The sequence below is a fragment of the Struthio camelus genome, chromosome 4 (genome assembly GCF_040807025.1).
Source record: "Struthio camelus isolate bStrCam1 chromosome 4, bStrCam1.hap1, whole genome shotgun sequence".
NCBI lineage: Eukaryota > Metazoa > Chordata > Aves > Struthioniformes > Struthionidae > Struthio > Struthio camelus.
In genome coordinates, this window is record NC_090945.1 from 6,742,562 (window position 1) to 6,767,526 (window position 24,965).

Below are 24,965 nucleotides of genomic sequence, written 5' to 3' on the forward strand. Positions count from 1 at the left end.
ACCTTTTTGGATGCAGAGGCACTCTCCTCTGAGGAATCAAGTCTCGTCTAAGAAAGAAACCCCATACAGAGACCTGTCGTTGTTCAGAAGAACATGGATAGTTTAAGAACACATCCATCAGATGCCCTGCTTTTTCACCAGGCACTTAGTTGCATACAGGCAGCAGTATGATAAATGCAATACTATAGAAGTACTCTTCATGGCAAAAAATATAGTTACTTTAGCAGACCAGCCAGTTTAGGAGAACTCAGTCCACCCTACCCTCAGCCATGCATTTCTTGTTTCTTTCCACAGGAAACACATGCAGTGGTTTTCATTTACATTCACAGATCAGTCAAATAAGTGAGTTTGATATGGGTTAATAAGGGAAGGGGCAGGGTAAGGAAACAAAGAACATCCAATAAAAGGGAGGGATTGTCAAGGACCTCATTAACCTAATTTCTTACTCTAGGGATCATTATATGAAACCACAACTTTAAAACCAGTAGCAAAGCGTTAATTCTTCTTTGGTGTGTCTTTCTGCAACCAAATGTGAGTTCCAGTCATTGCAACTCTATAAACCTTCACAATTAAGTACAACTCAGGTTTGATCAATGTAACACGTAAATTCTCTTACCTTGAATTTCAAGGAAAAACCACAAACATGAAGCAAAGAATGAGAACAAATGTTTTATTCATGACATCAGAATAAAAGTTTTTCTGTAATATTCTTGAATGCCTTCCAGAGATGGGAAAAAACCCTATGGAGATGTTTCCCAGCATATATTTATACTCTAGGCTTTTTCCCTGCTCCATACTTATTGGTCTGGAGTAATGCCTGCTCAGCAGAGTAGGGACTTTACAGTCTAAAGGGAAATCCTTGTAGACACCTGACCTCATGAATTCTCTTTTCCTTTGCAGTGAAACTGCTCATTTCCCCATAAGAAAACAGGCTGAAGTTTCACTTTCCATGCTGCTTAGGAAGAGGCCACTTTACATTGCACACTCAGGCACTGGGCAGAGCTGTGCAGAGGGGCTTAAGGAAGAGCGTAGCCTAAAGGGACTGTTCCAAGTAGAGCAGTAGTTCCTTTGTGCATTGGGGAGTGCTTTGTGTATGGTCACCTCAGCCCATTCCCTTGGGCAGTGCGGTGCCTAGGTAAGATACTCATCCAGCAATTGGGAAGAGCCACTACCTCTCCTCTAAGAGTAGGTGACAGCATGTCTAGCTAAACTGGCATAGGGTTGCTATGAAAGCAGGAACTGTTGCTAGCTGTCTTAAGTCTTTCCTAAGGATACACTTACTGCACTTTGCTGACACTAAGCTATTAAATCTGAGAATGTGTCCATGTGCATGCAAGGACTACAAATAAAATGATGCCTGACAGTAGTATTACTGTTCCCACTCAAACACTGATTCGCAAACCAGGAAAAGGCTTCTCTGTCCTGGTAAAACTAAACAGTCACTTAGTAGAAATAACATTACATGCAAAATATTTTGCACAGAGCTCTGATCCAGTAGACTGCTTAAGTACATACCTGGCTTAAAGTCAACATTTGTACTGAGCATGTCTCTGCAGTGGGGCAAGCAGGAACAGTGCTCATGCCACCCCAGGAACAGGTGACTATTCTTATGCAAATGCCCTCACTGGGAAGACCATGGGCAGGGGCTGCTAACAGATCAGTGTTGCAGAGCCTCCACAGCGCCACAAAGGATCTAGCTTGTGTTTCAGAAAGATGCAGGAAAACTTTGTTCATATTTGTCATTTAGATCTTCACTGTCCCCAGCAGACCTTGCTTTTCCTCTTCATCTGCCTGACCTGCACAGAGGCACTTATACCAAGACATCTGTGCTTAATAGAGGCAAAGCACTATACCCCAGAAAGCAGCCAGCACTACCAGCTCACATTCACACCCTTTCCCTCCCACCCCCAACAGCTATTAGCCTTCTAGCTCAGCCACAAGGTTTTCCTTCCTCAGGCCATTATGTAACTGGATAAATTCCAGTTACAAGGAAGGGCAAATTCTAGGTAGAGTAGTACCAGACAACTGTCTCAGTGAGGATGAGACAAGCACCTTAGAGTGATACTCCCTATCCCCTCCCTGCTTCAAACAGGTGAGTTCTGCACTACATCTTGCGAGTGACCAGCTTACAGGAACAGTCAGTAAAGAGCCAACTCCAGAAAATGATGTAACAGAACTGTGGTTCACCGTCTTATTAGTTTACTTTTAAAAGAAGGCAATAGACAGTTTAGAGCTTATTCCGCTTTATGACATTCTCTTCTGCAGGCAGCTGTATATTAACACTGTGGAGCTAGCATTTACATTGTTATTTAATATCAGTCTTAGAAAGATTATAAATGAACTTGCACCCAGTAATTACAGTCTCAATATTTACAGTCATATGGAAAGTAACAAAATATGCATTGTTAGGAGATCCAAGATAATCTGGATTCTTGCTTAGAAGTAAGCTAAGACCTCAGCAGGAGGCTCATTCTTAGCACCATAATTCATTAAAACAGTCAGTTTCAGCTGCTCAAGCTGAAACTTGGTAACACAGAAGCAAGGAAATCCCAACAAGCAACCTGAAGCGACTGGACACCCCAAAGGTTCTAATGGTTACAGTAAGGTCAGTTCTGAGTTAGGCTTCTGTGTAGGAAGCACATGCATGTACAGTGCCTGCTGAGACACACTGATGTTCCAGGTGTTAGTTACCAGAGATGTTGCAGGTGCCTTGAGAGTTCTGGGACTTAAGAGAACACAGAAAAGCCTCAGCTGCAACCTGTCTTCAGAGAGCAGTCCAGAGCCAACAGGGAAAGGACATGCTTAGGAGCTCTGGAGCCCCATAACAGCAGGCTGTGAGAGCATGTCTCTGGTGGTCATTCACAGCTTTTCTGTAGAACTGACAAGATAAGCCTAACAGGGATTTAATCCTTTTTCTGCCCAGCCTGGATCTACAAGACAACTCACAAGTCTCCCTTACACTGAGTGCAGACACCCATTACAGCATTTCCTCCCATTTTAAGTTAAGCTTCAAGGGCTGGATGCTGCTACAGGTAACAGTCAACAGGAGCTTAACTGTCAACAGCAAGCCCTTCACAAAGGCATCCCCTTCTCATGATTACTTACTGCTGCCTTGCACAGTGGTCCTAGGCTGGAATCAGCCAGAGGACTAACAGCAATGCCAGAGGAAAAGAGGAAAAAGTTATGTCTTTCCTGTCACCTGTATCCCTTCCTCAAAGCTTTGAGAGAGTTAATTTCCTAAGAGACAGCATAAACCAGGGCAGTAGGTTGTGCTCTGTCTCCAGTTATGCTGACTTGCGCACAAGTAAGATGTTGCTCCTTACATGCTTATGCAGATACTGAGAAATAAGACTTAGCCTCAGTTTGAGGACCTGTAATGAATGCCGAGATAAAAGGAGTCCTAGTGGGGGCTGTCATTAACCATTGGGACAAGACAAGCTCTTTACTCTCCAAAAAAATTCTGCATGTAAAGAAACAGTAAGATAAACAAAGCACTTCAACATTTTGATATGCTTAGCATCTTCACTGTCCAGACATTGTCACTGTTTTAAGAGCTTCAATGTAGCACTACAATGAACAGACCCAAACAACTCAGTTCTGCTCATTCACTGATAAAACATTCATTTCTGAACCCTTGAGCTGCACCTGTTCATCAGGGATTGAGTTTTCTCTAGTAGAAAATGATATGCTTAATTTAACATTAATAGCTGAATAACAGCAAAACTTCAGAAAGCTCATCTCTTCTAGCACAGCAACACCCCATTAGCTTATTCTAGCTTAGTATTTTCAAGCAATCTGAGTAACAACCCTGTTGCGAGAGTTATTCAAGAAATAGAATCTTACTCATGTAATCTCAACACATTCACAAGAGGGACTCTAAGGAAACACTTTAATTTTTCTCTAGTATTTTCATAGGAGCAACATTATAGCCTTTCTCTAAGTAGGAGCAGTATCTTCTATAAGCAGCTGAAGAACCTTAAAAAAAAAAGTAGGTGCTTTAAAAAAAAAAACACTAAATTTTCTGAAGAGCAGCTAGCTACTCAACATTGGTTTTTTTTTAAAAAAACACATCAGAACTTGGAGTTAAATAATTAACTCTAAATTTATAAAAATTAAATATAAATAATTAAATTTATACTTAATTTCATTTATAAAACAAAAATGAATAAAATATAGTTTTACAAAGCTTCATTAATGAACCAGTCTTCAGTTTCACACATTAAAAAATGATTTTAAATCTAACCCATCCACTTACCCTGAATTTCAACCACTAGTATAAAGCAAAGAGCCCCCATGTGACTATTTATAATCCAAGCCCTTTGCCTCCTGCATACTGATTGGTCTGATTTCTATGAGCTAATCAAACCAGGCATGATTTAAGTCATGTGGGCATTCCTTATCTGCTCTTACCTTTTTTTTTTTTTCTTTTTCCTTTTTTGAGAACATTTTATTTCTCATAAGGAAAGAAACAGATGTTTCATTTTCAGTGCTTTTTGGGAAGAAGCCAAATAATGTATCACATGTGTTTTGTAAATAGGATTGGTTTAGTAGATGAATATATAGAGAACTCTACTTTTCATTTACTTACCCAGTGCAAGTATTAAAGGGGGGGGAGGGGGGGGGAAACATGAAGCAACACTTATACCATGTTTTTGGTGTATGTATTTTTCCAGTATTTTTTAACTGCAAGCTAAAGTTTTCATTATGGTTATTTGTACAAGATCAAGAATAGTCAAGAAACATCTTGTTTATTATTCTTTCTTATTTTATTCTCTAAAAATCCTGAAGATGAATGTACTTATTAGGAAGATAGAAGATGTTGAACTTATGTTCTTGCTGTAGCTTTTTAAGCTTATTTCAAATGTATTTTAAGCCTGTATTGTAAAAGTTCCTCATGCTAATTTCTTTCTTTTTTTTTTTTTTTTTTTTTTTTGCTTAGCAGATAAATGAGCTAAGTATGTCCTTAAAAAATCACTGCAAGTGAAACAGTATTTGTTATTTTTTGGATAAATATGATCCTATGAGCTTAGATCCTCTGAGAAATAGAGTAAGAAAGGGGAAAAGTCTATGAGTCACTACTAGAGATAAGGTCATTCCTTTATTAGTTAGCTATTAATTGCTTAAAGTCATAAAGCAGTATTTTTGGTGACAGTATGTGTGAATACTGTCAAGACTTCCTGCAAGAGGTTTGGGATCTAGAGGCTAGCAGATATTGCCTCTTTTGTTTTGCGTGGGCCTAGATTTATTTTTGCATTATTATGTTACCCAGATCAGTAGATAACCATGTGATGCTTTATTGGTTCTGTTTCTTGGATCAGACAAGCTTTTAAGCAGTTGCAGTTGCTTTTAAGCATGCAATTGCTCTGGCATGTAGCACAAGGTGTCAGCCTTTAGATGGTTTTGGGTAAAGCATTTCTGTTCTGGACCACAACAGTTGCAAAAATATAGAAAATATAGAGAGTATAGCTCCTCTCACTGCAATTGGTCTCTTTTGGACTCTTCTAGCAGCAAGGGTTGCAGGACCAGAGGTGGCTCGAAGGAGGCTGGGCTATGCTGTCTGCCTGGGGGTGTTACTGTCAGTGTGCTACAGGTGCCTGGGGCCAGCCTTGATCAGCCCCTGTTCTTGCCTTCAGTGATGCCTTCCTGGGAAGTGCAGGCAGAAGAAAGACAGCCCTGGCTGCTTCCTCAAACCTGGCTGTCTTTTTAGAGCTTCTCTTCTATCCCAACAAGATCTGTAGAGTTTGATTGGTGTTTTCAGAACATCTGTGGGACTTTACCTAGCTCATACAGTACACCTGATCTTACCTCATTTGTATTCCTGGCCTTTGGTTGTTGCAGAGAAATTGACTTCCTACTGCCATTTTTTTGTAGCTGAGAACAGCAATCACAAATGTGTTTATGCTAAGTGTAGTTCACTGGTATGAAATGGGCAGTCTGTCAGAGCATATTTAGCAAGGCCTCTGCTTCTGAGTTACAAACCATTCTTGCTCAACAGGATCTACTCCTTATATTGTACTCTTGCTGATGGGCGGAGAGGAGGGAAGTAGGGCTCTCGTGAGGTTAATAGAATAATCTAAATCTGAGATCAGTAGCATCTCAGATTAATAGCAGAAGAGTCAGTTTGAGAGTTCTTTTTTACTGTAGCGCCTCTGCTCAGGACATGTATAATGAAAACTTATCTGTTAAATTAGTGGAAGCAGTAATAATGGCGTGGCAATAGTACCTAATGACACTAATAGGAAGTTGTAGTCACTGCGTATTTTCTATAGGAAATGGAGCACACCCTCCCTTCAATGGTACAAATGGGAGGGAAGAGTGGGATGTCTTGCGCTTGCTTTCTTCCCGCTGTCACTGGTAAGTCTGCTCTGGCTGGCCCTTAGGAACGGGATATAGGTGTTGCTTTCAAAAGCCCTATTTATGGCTTGTTGGCTTCCACAAGACTTTTGAGTTAAAGGCATGCATAATGACACTGACTGTGCTTAAGTGAGGTATGTTGCAAGATGCAAGAAACCTGCAGTGGTTAGACACAGTAACCTACTTCTTTAGTTAAACTTAAGGAAGTGTTTTTGTTCCTATAGGATCTTGCCACCTGATGTTAAACAGTGAACTAGAAATGTATCTACAGTAAGAGAAGGGCAACGAAGCATCATTCCACTGCTACGAGCATGTTTGGTCCAAAAGGATAATAAGCAGATGAAATCAGGACACACATTTCGGGTTTGAGTTACTGTCTCTAAAAATTCTTGATATGAAGGTCTGGATCAGTTCCAGGTTGTTAGGATAATTAAGTTTACATGGAAAATATAGCTGCTACCGCCGCAGTTGTCTACTTGCATTGCGTTGGGTATAGAAGCTGTATTTTCCTGTAGCATTTTAATGCCTTTTTTCAGTTTTACCTATACTTCTCTGGAAATAGAAGTATTTCACTTCTCAACTCTGGGGGCCTGAACAAAGGTATCAAACATTCATGGCTTTTTGTTTCTGTCAAATGACAATTGTATTGGAGAAGCAGTTAGTAATAGAGGGCCGGTCTTGCTGAAAGTGATCTGAATTGCCTGGTTGTCTAGCAGTGCAAAGCTGATTCAGTATGGCAAATAATGGATGAGCCAACAACCAGAATAGCTGGGGTTCTCTTCTGGGAAGTAGAGACTACGTTAGTGATTATTCACTAGTCAAGTTCAGATACTTTTTTCAGTTAATAGAGGGCTGATAGGCTTTGGATCTATAAAAAGAAGATGGAGAATTAGGAGAGAAATTAGGCTGGACACAAAGTCTTACAGTAAGCTTTATAGAGAAAGAAGAAAATGGGAAATAATGCAGAAATTGCACCACGCAATGGAGAACTTAAGAGCTGATTTCTTCTGCTTCTCAAAGGGACTGTTAAAACTGTGGTTGACCCAGGGAGCAGAAACTTGTTGTGAGTTCTTCAGCTGGGCAGGTGACTGGACAGCATAAGGTCTGAAAGCTAGCAAATGGGTACTACTCCCTTCAAACACATTGTTGCATACGAAAAGTGTTCCCCTGTGTGAGCTGTATGGCTGTGATGCCTAAGAATTCAGGGTAGATGCTCACAAGGCAGGTAGGAGTGGGAGAAAATGGCACGTCTATGCATCAAACACTTGAATGAGTTACTGTCACGGGAGAAGTCATTGAAAGAGGCTTGGAATAAAATTTCCAGCTAAGTGGAAAGGTCAAGTCCAAAAATCAAGTGAAGGTTGCTCTGTGCTAGATGTGATATAAAAGACAACGTAGGGTTGCCTTCCACAGAGGGAAGGCGTGCAGGGATACGGTGTGTAACAAGGGCACTGCAGAAGGGGAACAATGGCAAAGAAATGGAAAGAAACTTGTGCCTGTGGACTAAAGGTCTAGGAGGAGCCTCTAGTGAGTCCAGGTAAGTCTCTGCAGTACTCTTGCTACTAGACAGTAACTTGAGGACTGTTTGTATTTTCTTGGGATCCTTTCTTTTAAGGCATGGACTTCTCTCCTGCAGGAGCTACCTTCTGTAATAAGAATAATTCCTATTACTATGCATGGATTTGCTCACGGCATGGTTGGCCCACTTGAAGAGGTAGTTGTGCACATGAGTTCTGCTGCACAAGCTAGGATACAGAGGGTAAAGGTGCACCAAACCTGTGCTGAGAAGCACATTATGGCCTTGAAGTAGTAACAAAGTACGGCTAAACATCAGTCTGCTCTGTACTGTACAAGAAACCCTCTTCCTGCTTGCTTTTTCTTCATCATGTTTGTCTATGACTTCTGGTGGAGGTAAATTGCATATAGACTCACTGACTGTATGTTTCCTTTTAACGTCTGATCAAAGTAATAAAATGTGGCCTTTATGGCTGCACATTAAGAGATTTAGGATGTTTAGGTCAAAAATAATTCCGCTAGCTTTTGAAGGCTTGGGTTCAAACCTGTGATGTCCTAAAAGGATCATTCTGTTAGATGTCTGAAACATGGCTTTCTTCCAGAAATGAATATTTGGGTTTTGGGTTGCCCAGAGGGGTGACTAGATATTTTTCTATCAGCATTCAATGGATTGTGACTCCTTTAGGTAAAAATATCTGTATGTTGTACTATATACTTCAGATATAAAATAGTAGATGCAATTCTTTCTCGTAAAGATTATGAGTGTGGGCTGAACCCACATGCAGGAAGCCTGTGTGACTGGAGAAGAGGTATGTGCTGGTGTTTGACCTTAAAGCTATGTCCCCTGGGAAAAGACTGGATATGAACTTTGGATGTTAATTTTCCATATGCCAAAGTCTGGCAAAGATGCATTCTCTTAAGCTTACAGGATTTCCCCTCAAAAAAGATGTCACATTTAGGTAAATCAACAATAAGGCCAAGACTCTGTGTACCTTGGCTGTTGGCTGTAATCTTTAAGCTTACTAAACATTTACTTTTTTCTCCTATAGAATAACTTCCAAAGGCCATCTCTGCTGCAAACTCAGAATGTGGAATCCAATTGCAGCACTGTATCTCTTCCAGTAAGAGTACCAGTATAGTCCAGATCTTACCTGGTTGTAGGTGGCTTGTAGCTGGGTTAAACTTCTGGGTCTTGTATGATTTCAGGCTCAATGAGCCTGAGAAGACAATGGGTTGTGTGCAGCTCTCAGCATCTAGGACTCACAACCAGTTGTAGGTCTTTTCTTTTGTCACTTTGCAACAGAAGACCTGGAGCTGAGGGCCTCAGACCTCCCAGTATCCTAGCTACATGCTCATCTGCCCAGTCCTATGCTCAGCCCTTCAGCTCCTCTGAACATCATGGCAGCAGCACTCCAGGAATGCATGGGATAAAAGATTAGTAAGAGTCTGCTAACCAGCCACTCTTTTTTTTTTAAATGGGAAGTGTTAATGTGAATAACTCCTGAAATCTGTTCCCTTTTTGTCTTTTCAGCTGTTGGATGAGCCTGAGGCTCTTCTGCTGTTACACAGTAGGTGTCACAGATGCCTTCTCTGCTCCCCTCTAAGCATGGTACCCCCAGGCAGCTTGAATTGCCTTCTGAATACTTCCATGCTGAGATACTCTGGCTACTGCCTTCAGACCTGGCCTTTGGCTCCATGGAGACTGGCCACTAACTGATGGGAGGGAGTCAGTGGTACTGGACACATGACTTCAGTTACTTGGTGCTTGATCTTCCCCCTCAGGCAGGAAAACTGGTTCCAACACACCATTTTGCCCTCTCAAATGTATTTTGAACATGTTAAAACCCCAAAGGAAGTTTAAGAGGGAAATAAAACGAGAGGAGCCTCCTTGTTGCCTAAAGGTTTGGCTGAGATGTAGCGGTCACTTACCTGTGCTGTGAGGCAGCCCTGCTTGGATTCAGCTCCATGGCAGAGCTGTGCTTCTGGTGTGGATGAGGCACAGCTCCAAGAGACAGCGGTACAGTGAATGAAAGCATTAGCTGGAGCATTTAAGAGCAGTATTGTGTCCTTTCCCCTACAAGGGCAGGCAAGGTTAGCAAAGTGGCTTGTTTGAGCAGACCCAGAATCTGCTCAGGGGAATGCTAGGTCTGAACTTACTGGGAATATTTTCTCCTAACAGAAACACTGAGTACAAAGGGAATGAATCAAGAATGCTCATCTAAAGATCTGGACTACTCTGTGACCAACAGCATGGGATTGAGCTCATCTTTTACAACCTCTTTCTTCCTAATAGGTAGGTGGGCAGCAGTGCTGTGGATGTTTATTCTTCTCAGTAGGTGTGCAAAAGGTAACGAGGGAGGTGCTTTTGCTAATTCAGGCTTCCCTAGAGACTGAACAAGGGGAATCATCTTACTGTCAAAAGGATGGCAATTGCATGAACTTTCCCTATGTACTAGAGAAGCAGAGGGACAGGGGCTTCCCAGGGATGCAGCTCTTCTCAGATTAAACATATCTCCAGGAAGCAATGCCTGCATGTTGGCCAGAGTTTGGAGACTGGGCTCTGGCTAACTTCTGACTGATTTGACAGATGGTGGTTGCTGATGCTGAATACTTCCATATAAACTGACCTGCAAATTCCTTCCTTGTCTGTCTTTAACTAGGAGTGTGAACTACTTGTTTCAACTGATTCAGCAAATACTCCTCCACTCTGAAAATGAGGCTTTAAGCATGTCCGACTGAAGATCTGGAAAACACAATACTCAAATGGGTGAGCATAACCTGAAATTGCCTTAACTTCTGCTTATTGGTTCTGTCAAGCTTTTCCTTTGTTACACAAAATCTTTGAGTATAGAATAGGTGTACTTTGAACAGCTAATGCTACTTTAGGTCAACTTATATCTGACCCATGTTCCTTCTGGTTAAGACAGACTGGTATGGAGCATACTACCTGGCTGCTTATGTGTTTAGACGTTTCTAAGTTCTAGGTTAATATTAGGAATATCAAAGAACCAACTTGGATCTAATTTTTAATTTCACTTTTGCAGGGCTTACGCTGTAACTAACAAAGCCGTGCTGACTTACACTGCCGTGCTGAATACACTGACCTACAGGTCAGTGTATTCTGCTAACTTTCTTAAAGCCTATTTGGTGCTTTTGAAATCATTTTCTGTCCTGGTGGAGCAGTGCTTAGAGCAGCCTCTTCCCTCACCTAGAACTCTATGTATGCGCTCTGCTCTAACTGCATCAGTGTCTGTGCCGGAGGAGGCTTGCATTGCCCTAGCTGAGGGTGATGAAGGCACTTGTGGAAAGGTGTCTTCTAACTGTCCATGCGGAAGCTCTCAGAGCAGGGAGCCTTACGGGTTGATGGGGCAGCAGTCTGTTGGGCATGTGTTGCATCAGCATGCTCTGCACAGCAAAGAGGGGCATAAAAGGGAGACCTCTTTCCTGTGGTGTTCCAGAGGAAGGTGTGAGTGGGCCATGAGGAAATGGGGCTAATCCAAAGCTTGCTGCAATCACTGGGGCATTTGAGTCAGCACTGGGGAAGTATAGTGGAGACAGAACCAAGAAAGGCAAAGGGACATGAAGAGGCTCACAAGGGGTAAGATAAACTGATAAAACAATAGAATGGACTTAAGTGTGGGTGTGAACACAAATCTACTTTTTTTACTGAATGGCCAGTGTAGTCCCAAGATTACTGCTTATATAAGCAAAGCTGGGGCCTGCTTCTGCTTCATACTAAGGGTTTTTCCACACCTAGTGGCCTAGGGAATAGAGTTACCTTAGGTTTGAAGGAGCCCCAGACCTGTGTGCTCTGACTGTTACCATATGGTCCTTGTACTGTCAGAATCCTTTTCATACAGGCTACTTCAGCTCATAAAGCTAATCTTGCTAACAAAACCATATCCCTGGAAATTCCCTGTTGGCCTTTCACTTTTCTCAAAGTGCACAGTAGTTGTCCTAAGAGGAAAAAGTCACAAACGCCCTGAGTTTCTCCCCCCCCCATAATGCATTTTAAGGTACTCTTGCAATAGCTGTGCCTATTTTACCTTAAGTGATGAATAGAAGGAAAGCACTAAAGACTGTGCTGCCTGCTTTCCTTCTGGCAAGTAGACAGTGGTCCCTGTTATTCCTATAAGCTCAGCTGTCTAACTAGAAAAAACACCCAATATCATCCAGGCATCTATCTAATTTTCTACTGTTTCACTTTATTATAGCATTCCATACCATTTCCACATGATTGCAGACAGCTGCTAGGTGGGTAAGGGACTGCAGGTGGAGCATGCATAAGGTGCCATAAGAGCTTCCTGCTACACCCTGCCCGCAGGGAAATATCTATTTACACCAGCTTTCAGCTCTAGCAGTTCTGGTTGCAGGTTTGCTGTATTGCAGAGATGGCAGCCTTTACCTAGAAGAGGAAGACTTACAGGAAAAGATAACTTATTAAATTAACTGATACAGCTGGAGCGGGGGGAAGGGAGGGGAGCTTTTGGGCTTGTCTATCCACATATTAAGCACATGTAGGTTGGGAACTGTTGTTCTGAGTTAGAATCCAAGATGGATGAGCAAGGAACTCCTGGCAAAACCCAAACAGAAGAAGGAAGTCCACAGAATGTGGCAAAGGGGACAGGCCACTTGGGAGGAATACAGGGACATTGTCAGAGCGTGCAGGGATGCGACAAGGAAGGCTAAGGCCCAGTTGGAATTAAATCTGGCAAGGGACGTCAAGGACAACAAGAAGGGGTTCTTCAAATACATCAAGAGCAAAAGGAAGCCTAGGGAAAATGTGGGTCCACTGCTGAATGGGGCGGGTGCCCTGGTGACAAAGGATACAGAGAAGGCAGAGTTATTGAATGCTGCCTTTGTTTCAATCTTCACTGCTAAGGCCAGTCCTCAGGAATTCCAGACCTTGGAGATAAGAGAGGAAGGCTGGAGAAAGGAAGACTCTCCCTTGGTGGAGGAGGATCAGGTTAGAGATCTTTTGTCCAAACCTGACATCCATAAATCCATGGGCCCTGATGGGATGCACCCACGAGTGCTGAGGGAGCTGGCGGATGTTATCGCCAGGCCACTCTCCATCATCTTGGAAAGGTCATGGCAATCAGGAGAGGTGCCTGAGGACTGGAAGAAAGCCAATGTCACGCCAGTCTTCCACAAGGGCCAGAAGGAGGAGCCAGGAAAGTGCAGGCCTGTCAGCCTCCCCTCCATCCCTGGAAAGGTGATGGAACAGCTCCTCCTGGAGGTCCTCACTAAGCATCTGGAGGACAAGAAGGTGATCAGGAGTAGTCAGCATGGATTCACCCAAGGGAAATCATGCTTGACCAATCTGATAGCCTTCTATGACGGAATGACTGGCTGGGGAGATGAGGGCAGAGCAGTGGATGTTGTCTTTCTGGACTTCAGCAAGGCTTTGGACACTGTCTCCCATCACATCCTCCTAGGCAAGCTCAGGAAGTGTGGGCTAGATGAGTGGACGGTGAGGTGGCTTGAGAACTGGCTGGATGGCCGAGCTCAGAGGGTTGTGGTGAATGGCGCAGAGTCAAGTTGGAGGCCTGTAGCTAGTGGTGTCCCCCAGGGGTCAGTGCTGGGTCCAGTCTTGTTCAATGTATTCCTCAATGACCTGGAGGAAGGGACAGAGTGCACCCTCAGCAAGTTTGCTGACGATACTAAACTGGGGGGAGAGGCTGACACACCAGAAGACTGTGCTGCCATTCAGAGGGACCTGGACAGGCTGGAGAGGTGGGCGGAGAGGAACCTCCTGAAGTTCAACAAAGGCAAGTGCAAGGTCCTGCACCTAGGGAGGAAGAACCCCATGCAGCAGGACAGGCTGGGGGTTGACCTGCTGGAAAGTAGCTCTGCCGAGAAGGACCTGGGAGTGCTGGTGGACAACAAGTTAAACATGAGCCAGCAGTGTGCCCTTGTGGCCAAGAAGGCCAATGGTCTCCTGTATGTTCTGTGTGGATCTATGTTAAAGAGCGCTTAGCAATGCTTTGTTCAACATGCCTTTATGTTGTTTTTCACCAGCAGAAAGGACCTGGCTTGTTAAGTAATGAACCAAGTGCTAATATTGAAAATATAAACAAATATGTGGTAAAGAAATGAAACTCTGCTTTAAATTCCAAGTTATTCTCTACAGCCCCTGGGAATTCTGTTTTTCTGCGCTGAAGCATATGTGTGACTGAAAGCCTTTGTTGTAGGCAGGTAATGAGTTGGTCTAGTTTCCACAACAACCAAATGCAAACATGCCTAGTGTATTTTATCTGCTGGGACTTAAAACTAGTGCCGCCTTTGCCTGAAGCAAAACTGCAAAAGTGTTAAGTTAGATTTTCTTGCAGAGTCACCTTTGGGTACCTTTCTATATGTCAGTCATCACGGAATAAAAAGCCATTTTTGCCTGTGAAATCTTCAGTCAGAGCTGTAAAATATCAGGTATGTACTATTCTGTTTGCAATTCTTGTTTTACCTCATAGTTTCTTAGAACTGATTTTGTACTGAGTTACTGAGACATAGCTTAATCCAGGGGTATCGGCTATTGAAAGTGAGAAACACTGAATCTCTAACATAGACCTTGTATGCTATTCAGTCTTATTATGCTTTAACATGTGAGGGCTATTACAACGGCACTGCAAGTAGCAATTGAAAATACATGAACCTAATCAATCACTTAAGTATGCCAGTGCAGGCAAACAAATGTCATAAACCACACAAGGATGGTAAGCAGCCCGGCATGGTAGCCTCGCATACAACTTTGAACAATGGAATATAGGTTGAAGTGAATTATGTGGGCCTGAAGGAAAGGTAAAGAGTGAGTGACAGCAAATCAAAACTGAGCAGGCTGGGTTGAAGCAAGAGTTTTTCGTTTGTTCTTTGCTTCCGGTTTGGTCTCTGTTTCAAGTCAGGCAGCTACTCCAGACTCTGGAGGAGGTACTCGGAAACGGAAGCCTACTAAGTAAAAAGTATTTGTGGCTGTAAAGTTGTATAAAAGGTGAGGAGAGGGGATTTAAGACTTCTGCAGACAAGGAGCCAGAGTTTACCTAGGAACCCAAGAACTTGCTATGTATCCAGGACCTCTGTATGCTTCAGGAGACAAAGACCACAAGGTAGTATCAGGAGGTGGGGGTCATTTGAATTGAGGAAGAGTGCTAACTCTGGAGCGTTAACCTGTGTTAGTATGCTTAGATACCTGTTCAAGGCCTACATGTGCGTGCAGTGTTTGGGGCAGTGCTGCTTGTGCATAAGTGCCCACAGGAAAAGACAGAGCCTTAAGTCCATTCTGTGCTTGCTCACTCTGTCAATTAAGAGCTGTGGGGAGGAAAGGTGAGTGTGGAACGGGAGTGCACTGCCCTTCCTAGGTCTTACTGCTGCTGCAGCAGTGGGGACTGTGCTGTGTGGGAGCTGTAATGGCATTTTTCTCCCAGAATTTGGCTGCTATGCTTAGCACTTGAACCTGGAGGATCTATGAACGACCACCCACCTGTGCTACGTAGCTGTAAATCTCAGTCTGGTTTTCTTTTCACTGGAGTAATGCACGCTCATGCATGGCTATGTAGCAATATCTCAGCATTTATTGTAAGTAGATGTATTTCCTAGCTGCTGAGTGTTTTTTCTTTTTTCTTTTCAGAGAAAAGAGATGCCCTGCTAGCATCCAAAGTGAAGCAGAGCAAACTATGGTGAGAATATATTTAGCATGAGAGAGTAAAACTGAAGTAGGATTAACATAGCCATTTCTCATTTGTACTTGGCATAAGCAGAAAGCTGGGGAATCTGTGATGCATGTCTTATTTTTTCTCTATTTGCTTTGCAACAGGGTCCTAATATTCCCATAGCATAATTGATGCTTTTCTGGTAAAACCAAGTTGAGCAATAAAGTTACTGGTTTCCTACCCTCCTTTAATGCTTATAGATCAAAAAGGATCTAAATCAGTCTAAATCAGTTTTGCAACTTCAAATCACTTTGTTAATGTGTTCTATGGAGTTCCTAACACAAACTGTTGGAGAAACTGCCAACAGCTGGTTAATGCAGCCTCTGACTTTATTAGAAAATGTCTGGGGTCTCCCACTCCAGTTCCACCACTCTGGGCTACCACGCTATGTGGCTAGCAGTGCTCCCTGCAACAACCTGAACCACCTTGAAAACTGCAACTTGGATACTAGTCATGAGCTCTTGAAAATGAAGATTGCTTCAGTTACCAACTGGTACCTCGTTTGCTGAAATTGCCAAAGCTATTTTGTTTGAGATGCTATACTAATTCAGGATGCCATGAGTGAAAGATTTCATGTGGAATAGCTGAAATTTGAGCAAGTTACAATCAACTGAAATGAGGCAGTTGTGAAGAGTGAGGGCAATCTTGATGGTACAGTTAACAAACACTGGAAGATTTGTGTCAGAAAATGCTGCCCTGAGGAAATCCTCATTTGATAACTTTATTAAAACCTTATTTTCATTGTGATTCTGACTACATACATGGTATAACTTACATTGTAATGACGGGAACAGCTGAAACTAAGATATAACATGCTCTTATGTAGTTCAAGCAATATGTGTGTGTGTGTGTGTGTATATATGATATATACTTTGAGACATAATTTTTCTGAAGTTCCTAGGAATTTTATTTCAAAACAAATTTTAAGTGTCAGGAATTTCTGTGAGCTAGGAATTCTTATTTTTGGCAGTTGTCCTTGATATAGTACGAGTTAAAGTGTTTATAAGCTTTTTCTAAAGCAGAGCAACGATAAACTGCTGGGCAACGTGGATGAACATACTTGGAGTTAAATATCCACTTGTACTCTCGATGTTCAGGATATACTCTAATGCTTTTCATTAGAACCCAGCCTTTACGTTCTACATAATATAATTTCTTTTCAGATGTCCTAAGAAAATGTCTTCTAACTACTTTCGAAAAAGCAAGCTGACGTTCTCAGATTCCCTTAATAGCCAGCGCTGGATATTCCTGAAAAAAGGCTTAGATGACTTCAGAGATGGCTTTCCTCCTTCATCTGATAATACGATTGTGTATGGTACAAAACGAACTGTGCCAATTATCCTTAAAAACAATACACTTAAATCTTTCGGCACAGCTGAATGGAAGGAAAGGAAGAAGTGCAAAACACAGGTCTGTCTTTCCAAGCTCAGCCCACTGCAGCAAGCCAGGAGGAATTATGTTGCACAGGTAGGGTATCACCTGAGCCACCATCCTTTAGCTCTGTACCTACATTTGTAAGAAACTGTCTCCAAAGGTAATGATTATGTAATCCCAGTTAAACAGGAATTCTTCAGAGAGCTGGAACAGGAACCTAACCTAGCATGTGACTTCTCTTGTCACTTAGACACAACTTATTTTTACCAAAAAGCAAGGCAAATGATATTAAATATAACAAGAGTTTCAGACTTTAGGTCTGAGTTGTCAGCAAATTTGGAGAACAGTATTAAAATGGGCAATTCAGAAATCTAATGCCTGCCAATTATGGTCTACTGATTACAGAAAATGCTTTACCTATTAAGCTATCACCAGGCCCTGCTACAAATGGATGTTACAGGGGCAGGAGGAGAACCTGTTCAAAATGGAAAAGGCAGGAGTATGCCCAAGACAGCAGGCCCAGAAAGATGGTTAGGTTACACCCTATCAATAGAATCATCTTTTTCCCCCCAGTCTCTGGCGCTTCAACTTCCTGTGCTTCATGCATACAGTAGGCAGCAGATACAAATATCTGTTTTATAGCTGGGAATTTGTTTTGTGCTTGTTTGGACGCTGCAGACAAGCAAAAGACAGTGGTTGAGAACAGTGGCAACGTTGGACTTTCCACTCCAAGTATTTTCCAAAAAGAATGGCGGAGAGTGGGGTAGAGCCTTTTGGAAAAGGTAGGTGTCAAAGTAAGGAGTATGGGAACCTCTGAGTGAAGCGCATGAGTCTGTATCCCTGTTTAGCCTACTCCAGGGGGATGTAACCACCTAAAGTTGTGATGCGATAAGGTGGCTAATGGTGAGTTTATTGGGAGAAACCTCAAGATTCAGAGAAGGGAGTTAAGTCCCTGATCTCTTTTGCAAGACAAGGCGAGAGCAGGGCTCTTCACCCTAGACTAGCTATCAGGGGCAATAGGGTTGTGTAATAAGGGATTGTACTGAAAGGAAGCAAACTTGAAAATCTCACATGCAGAATAGTGGATTGTCATGGAGGATGGCTGAGACCAGCAACTTAATAGGATTCGGAGAGATGGCAAGCAGCCTGAGTAGCAACTAATGCTCTAGCTAGCAGTTTTGAGAAAAATGTATAACATGGAGCTACTGGTTTATGAACTGTTCCACTGGTAGACCTAGGGAGGCCTCTGTGTCTTTCACACAGCCCCCAAGAGGATTTTATCCAACAAAGCATTTTTGAACACATGCTTTCTTGGTTGGCTTACAGCTCCTTCAAGAAGTCATCGGTGTCCTCTATCCTGAAATGCATTTAAGTGGTAAAATTGGATACAATGACTCTGAACAGGAGAACCAGCCTCTTCAGATGATGCAAGGGGACGAGCGAAGCAAAGCAACAGATACCCAGATACCATCACTGTGAGTGGAGGACAGGATGAAGAGAGCAGCACTAAGGCTTTCTGAATCCCTCTGCTCCGAGATGAGATGTGTGGAAAGAAGTTCAGGTTTACGCAGGCAGGCATGTTCCCAGTCAGAACCAGACAAAACAAAACCTACTACAGGAAATCCTCTCAGCTAGTGCTGATGAATTTAACATTTTATTTGTTTCAGTGTTGTCTTTATCCTTCTGAGATTTACAGTGTTCACATAAGCATTTTGTAAAAACTTCTTCAGCTAGCCCTTTCATCAACATTCTGTCAAAGGGGTAGTTGTCATTAGAAGATTTCTTTGCCTTCCTCAAATGGTATTGCTGATAAACTATTTGATATCCTTCTTGTCCAGACTAGTCAGGATTAGCACTGAGTAATGCCAAAAAAATAGAGCTGACCAAAGATGTTCTTACAGTCTGAGTCAGCTAAGGCAGAATATAAGCAATATTTTATTCTTGCTCAGGTGCTTTTAATAATGAGAAAGGCATGGCAATGGGTATGAGACTCCAAGCTTGACTCTTTTTAAAGAGTTTTCTATTTTGAAAATTGCAGATTATTTCTGAAATCTTGCATCCCAATCTTGGCACTTTGTTGTTATACAGCAGGTGGAGCCCTGCCTTTTATTTATGAAGCCGATATTTAAAACTAGGTCAAATGGCTTAAGCTATTCCATGCGAAAAAATTATTGCCATATCTGGTGCTGAACTGTACCAGCTGTGATCCAGAGGGATATGTGCAAACACAGGATCCAGCTTTAGGCTTTCCTCTAGAACTGACAACTGTAGCTGCAGCTAAACAAGGAGTGTTTCAGACTTTGTATTTATCCATTCAGCAGCAAGGAGTCTCGAGGCAAAAACGCATGTATATGGCTTACCAAGAAGAAGGAGGTAGCAGCAAGAGAAAAAGTGGCCAAACTGAATGACTTTGCTCTCATTGATGAAAATATAAAGCGGGCAACCAAGCATTTTTGTGACTGGGTTATGTCTTTGGTAAGTTGGATTGGAGGGGGAAGGGCTTAGACTTCTCTGCCCCAAAACCTGCCACCACCTGTCCTTTTCTTCTATAAATCAGTGACTTCATTTAGGCCAAACGTCTTCAGACTTAGGAAGTAAAAATATTATTCTGGTTGTGTGAATCCAAGAGCCAAAGCCAGAAAACCTTTTCTGACTCAACTCTGTCATGTTATGGCTAACGGGTTTCACCGCATCGAAGTGTACAGTAAGGTTAAGCAGAAACACTGCAAGCAAGTTTACTTAATGAAGAATTTCCAGGAGGAGGCCATCAGTGTATGAGTTAGACGACTGAACTGTCTCACCTTGGATCATTCCCTGTTTACCTGACATTAATGCCCCAATTCATGTTTTAGTTACAAATTGACTTTGAGCATGCCTCCTGCTTGCTGCAATGATGCCAATGCAAACATACCTGTAGACCAGCTGACACTGACTTCGGGTTTACTTTTACTATAGATATACATTTGGAGGACTGGGGCTAGGGGAGTGGAAGTGAAACAAATGCGTGGAAGAAAGATAGTAATGAGAAATTGTCTTTGCCTGCTCTGAGGCTGTCTTGGGGCTTGTGTTCCAGGGTGGAGGAAACTGCAACATTGATGAAGACACCCTCATGAACTTGTTCAGCACTAGCTGTGAAAGCAAGGTCACCCTCCCTACACCTTTCCATATTGGGAAACTCAGGAACATGCAAGCAGAGCAGCCAAAGAGCCAGGAGGTTTCACCTCTGTGGGCTGCTGTCAAGAGTTCTCATCGCATAAGGCACCTGCCCTGCCATATTAAGGTATAATATAAGCCCACATTTAAATTTGAAGAAGCCTAGTTATTTTGGTGGCTTTTTAGGGGAGGGTGTCCACTGCAGATAAGGAAGGGTCCTGGTTTCCCAGAAGCACTTGATACTTCTCTGCAAACATGCCTTAAGGATCCAGAGTGTGGTGGGAAAAGGAACTACTGATGAAGTTACTCTTTTGAGATGGAGCAGAGTAGTGAAACAGGAAGAATGAGACATGAGTGTCACCTAGGGTCTAACCATACAGCCTTTTTGCTGGTCCAGCTGCAGAGGATTCTCAGCAGCTTTGTACCCAGTGGCAGTAGAAACACTGGGAAAACACTTTGGAATATTGTGCGCTTTGGATCAGGTGAAGGATGTAGTCTGATCCATTTCAAAGGATGGTTAGTTAGATATTACAGTTGGTGCCTCTGAAACACCTCAGTCATGAGTAGCTCTGTGCCCCTGCCATGTGAATGCAGGGGGAGTGGCTGTGGCATAAGCAACTGGAAGAAGCTGAAGCATAGGACAACTGACTTCCAGTCCCTACTTCTCCTGTTACCTGCCTTTCTTGCTGCATTTGTTCCTTTATTTTAATTATTGAATGTGTAGACAAAAAGGTTGTACACTGAGGCTAGAATTGGAGGAAGAGTTTTAGGAAAACCTCTGCAGGAGACTTTTGAAGAGACCAGAGCTGGTCCAGTTTTGGTTTATACTGAAACCTCAACTTTCTCCAACCCTATAGCTAGGTTTGTTTCAATTTCAGATGTTCTGGAATAAAAGAACAATTATTCAGCCCCTGACTCTCAAAGCCTAAACCTCACAGGCTTCCTTTCCAGGGTCTTTGCAAATGAACCAGTCAGCCGAATGGTGGTCAAATGGCTTGAGGCTAAAGGTTCTCAGAAGCAGCTTATAATACTAGTCAGATGCTCACACCAACTATCAGCTGTGCTTTGTAACTGAGATACAAGATCATCCCTACCAGACCCTTTATAGGTGGTGTTCATTTTCTGGGACAGTACTGGTCTGCGGGCCATATGGCATGAAGGGCAAACCTCAAGATGAGCGAACACTGTAATGATGTTTTTCACAGGAACTTTCACAACCGAAACAGGAGAAGATCAGATATGGATCCTGGTACCTTGACCCAAAAATGTGGAGAAAATGGAAAGGGAGTGAACCCTTAAAAGCTCTGGAAACTGCAGGCAATAGCCTTGGGAATGGAAAACATCAGTTTGAAAAGGTACCATGAGTGTAAAGCAGTCTGCAATATCATTTTTGTGTGACACAGAAATGAGAGAGCTTATGTTACTATGGGAATAGTCCTGGGTTCTGTAATGTGCCTGGTAGCTACGCACAAATGTAGAACAGCCTGTATTAACCAAGCTAAGACAACTGCGGTTGAAAGAGGCCAATTTGCTCTATTAAACTGGGACTCTGCAGCACCTATGTGTGGAAAATAGCTCAAGCAAGCAGCTATGCACAAATCAAGATTTAGTTTAACTGCTGTAAATGGAATTCCTTTAATGTTCTTGGTATCAAAAGTGGCCAAAATGCATTCCTTTGCTAAAAGCAAGCAAGTGGCATTTCGGAATATTGTAGGTTATTTTTCCACTTGGTCTTTTTCTATTGCAATACCTATCTTTACAAAGGAGTTGGATTCAACTGTGATACAAGCAGATGCCTGCTCAAAATATCCCGGGGAGTGATGAGAAATAAAGGTTGCTAGCATTGTACTTTGGGCTTTTCAGGTGCTGTTAAAAGGTGTTTGAAGAGCCAGCCGGCTGGTTTTTCAATTGCTGGCTTTATTTAGGTGTAGGTACGCTTTCCCCTTTACGAAAAGGGTGTATTCCATCCTCATGCTTACTACATAAACCTAAGGGAAACAGAAGACTTTGCTCGTACTCTAGAGGGCAGCCCTTCCAAAGGTAAAACCGGGGAGTTGCACTAAAGCAGTTGTCCACGCACAAAGGTTGGTGTGCTGAATGAGGAGCACCACTGCTATTGTCTTCTCATGAAAAGTTGGAAAAGAGCCATACTCTAAACTGCGGTGGGGATGTCGTGATACATGCTGGTATTTGACAGGCAGCGTGGGGCTGGTTCTGAACCAAGAACATAGGACAGTTTAATTGCATCGGTCAAATAGAGTCTTATAAAGAAGATACCTAGAAACAGCTACGCTCAGAAGAACACAAAGGCAAAGGTCTGTTTTGTGACTACTGTCTAACAACAAAGACAAAGCTTATCTGACTGGGGGTGTGGGGCTTTTTGTTTGGGGTTTTGGGGGGGGGGTGTTTGGGGTTTTGGGGAGAGGGTGGTTTATTTGGTTTTGGCCAGCTCCTCCTGGGAATATAGCACACAGTGAAGGTGGTGGTTTTTACTTACATAAAGAATAAACCTTTCCTCCCAAAGATGCTGGGGGTGGGGAGGGAAGAGGACAATTTTTTTGTGTTGCACAGAACATCAGATTATAGGGCCATAAGTTACAACTGAATAAAAAATTATTTCAAAAAGCAAATCAAATCTGAACTAGTTAGTTGTTACCAGTTAATGTTTAGTGGTTAAGTAGTTCTGAGAGATGGACAAGTGTGTTCTGGTTTTGTTTGGCCTGATGAAGCTGTGCATAAGAACTCGTTTTGCATGATTTATTTTAATCTATTCTTGAAATTAACTTAGATGGAAATTGCACAGCTCCACAGTACACTTGCCTTTAATGAATTCCTGGAAAGAAAGGGATACCGAAAACCTCAGGTGAGTTGGGAGAACCTGCTAAGGGTATTGACTGTGTCTCCAGTTCAATGTGCCTGTGGCTTTTGCTGCGCTGTGCCAGGGTCCTGGCCATGCGGTTAGCTGGATTAGGGACCTCTGGTTCCCTGCTCTTGTGCGCTGGAGCTCATGTTTGGAGGTGGGGAGGCATGGGGTTCTCCCAGCTGGGGTGTCAAAATGCAGCAAAGGGCTCAGTTCAGCAGGGAAGCTTGAAAGCGGTGCTGGATTCCCCTGTTTAGGCTTAGCCTGGAGGACCATGGGGTAGAGTGCTGTGTTCTCATGTTGTTCTCAAGTGAACAACAGCTGTTTGAAGTATGCTTCCAAGTAGCAGGGCTCTGCAGCTAATGTCTGAGACCCTTTGAAAGGTGACATCAGCATGTGTGGAAGCCAACACTGCCTTAGCTATGGAGTAATTGTGGGCATAAAATGAGTTTTGCTCTCTGAAGTCCCAAGAAGGGGTTTTACTGGGTTTGGGGGCTCATATCATGTAAGAAAAACTGCAGCCATGAGCAGTATGAGCACAAGGTTTTTGACCTGTTTTCTTCATACGTTTTTTCTAAAAACTTCACTTGTTCAGTAATAAGTATGTTTCAGGCTGGTAATCATACTTATATGTTGAATATTCTGTTTTAGTTCCTTCTGAAAATGCTGGCTGGGAGAAATGATAGTGGAGCTCAAGAGGAAACATCCAAAGCTTGCAAGTTACCTTGTCCAAAAAGGCATGACAAAACTGGAGGAGATTCTTCCAGAATTGTTGAATAGTAGAAATCTCTACATTCTCTTACAATGAATAGGTGATGGTAGCTGAGCTGCTTCTAGGAGAATAATCTCATGTTAGAGCAAACTTGAAGATAGCTTGCAGCTTCTTTTGCAAAAACGGCCAGATAAAGTTTGGAGGTCAGACATGGACTACCAAATTCCAGGCTCAAATCACTTTTCCAGCTTAGTAGCGCTTGGGTCTGGCTTGAAGACACTGAAGACTTCAGCTGTGCTGTAGTGCGCTGTTCCAGTCAAAGAGCCTCGTCCACAGTTACCTTATTGCTTTATAAATATCCACAACAGGCTTGCTGCTTTACAGAATGATTAAGCATCCCTTTCTCTGAATTCTGAAAGGACAAGATGGTTGCAATTTATATACCTAGAGAAAAATTGAAACCTGTCTGAGAATTGTACTGCTTTGAACACTACAGAATGATCCTAACATGCGCACAACTTAAAGTGACATAAGCATCCTTTTGTAATATAGAAAAGGCTATCAAAAATCATAACTTGTTATCTATTAATATAGCAAAAATATCTAATAAAGGTAACTCAAACCCCTTTGTGCAAAGCTCTGTACTAAGTGGAGGAAATAAAGTGTTGGTTTGCTGCAGGACTTTCATTGTAGCTGGGATTCCAGATGGCATCTAGTACTCTTTTGCTTCATTAGCATGTCAGAAAAGCAGAAACAAGATAATGGTAGAGGAAGGAACAGGTTTTTTTAGACAACAGTTGGACTGCAGAAGTGGACTCTGTCAGAGCAGAGTCTCTCAGGTCTGAAGCCTTTACACTGCAGGAACTTGGCTGTCCTAGAGTCCTTGGCCTATCTGAATTCAACTGCAGTTTGCCCTGGCTAGTTTTGGTAAGGGGTTGCTCATGTGTTGAATTCCCTACTGTAAAACAATATCTTTGAGTTCAAAGAATAGTTTTGCTCAACTTTGTGCTTCAGTTTCTGCAGCTAATTGAACTTTTTTCCTAAGCTGGAAACAAGATTATAAGAACAAATTCTCAGGCCTTCAAAAGGACCTCTTTTTAAAAAAAGAAGGCAAGAAATCCCTCTTGCGCTCAACATTACAGAAGGATTCAGACAAGGAGGACAGATTTGGGAGGAGGTGAGTGCAGAACCAGCCTGTAAGAAGATACAGTAGGAATGTTTCTACAGAATCTAAAACCAAAAATCAGTTTAGCTTAAAGATTCTGAGATATAATGTTCCAAAAATGTTAAATGCAGC

At 42.5% G+C, this 24,965-nt stretch overlaps 1 protein-coding gene across 1 annotated transcript; it reads left to right on the plus strand.

Annotated features, from left to right (window-relative positions):
- Positions 1-12,747: 12,747 nt before the first annotated feature.
- LOC104152120 (protein FAM47E) lies at positions 12,748-24,294 on the plus strand. Its single transcript, XM_068940978.1, has 10 exons — positions 12,748-12,835; positions 14,202-14,295; positions 15,488-15,536; positions 16,733-17,036; positions 18,270-18,418; positions 19,262-19,418; positions 20,017-20,223; positions 21,302-21,451; positions 22,885-22,959; positions 23,608-24,294. Exons 4-10 carry the CDS (start codon positions 16,746-16,748, stop codon positions 23,734-23,736), a joined length of 1,158 nt encoding a protein of 385 aa, XP_068797079.1. The 5' UTR covers positions 12,748-12,835; positions 14,202-14,295; positions 15,488-15,536; positions 16,733-16,745; the 3' UTR covers positions 23,737-24,294.
- The last annotated feature ends 671 nt before the right edge of the window (positions 24,295-24,965 follow it).

Bases quoted from the DNA above. Each gene is read 5' to 3' on its own strand.
- LOC104152120 (XM_068940978.1), top strand. From the start codon at position 16,746: ATGTCTTCTAACTACTTTCGAAAAAGCAAGCTGACGTTCTCAGATTCC. The intron at 18,419-19,261 runs GTGAGTGGAGGA...TTATCCATTCAG, and splicing joins GATACCCAGATACCATCACT to CAGCAAGGAGTCTCGAGGCA. The intron at 22,960-23,607 runs GTGAGTTGGGAG...ATTCTGTTTTAG, and splicing joins AGGGATACCGAAAACCTCAG to TTCCTTCTGAAAATGCTGGC.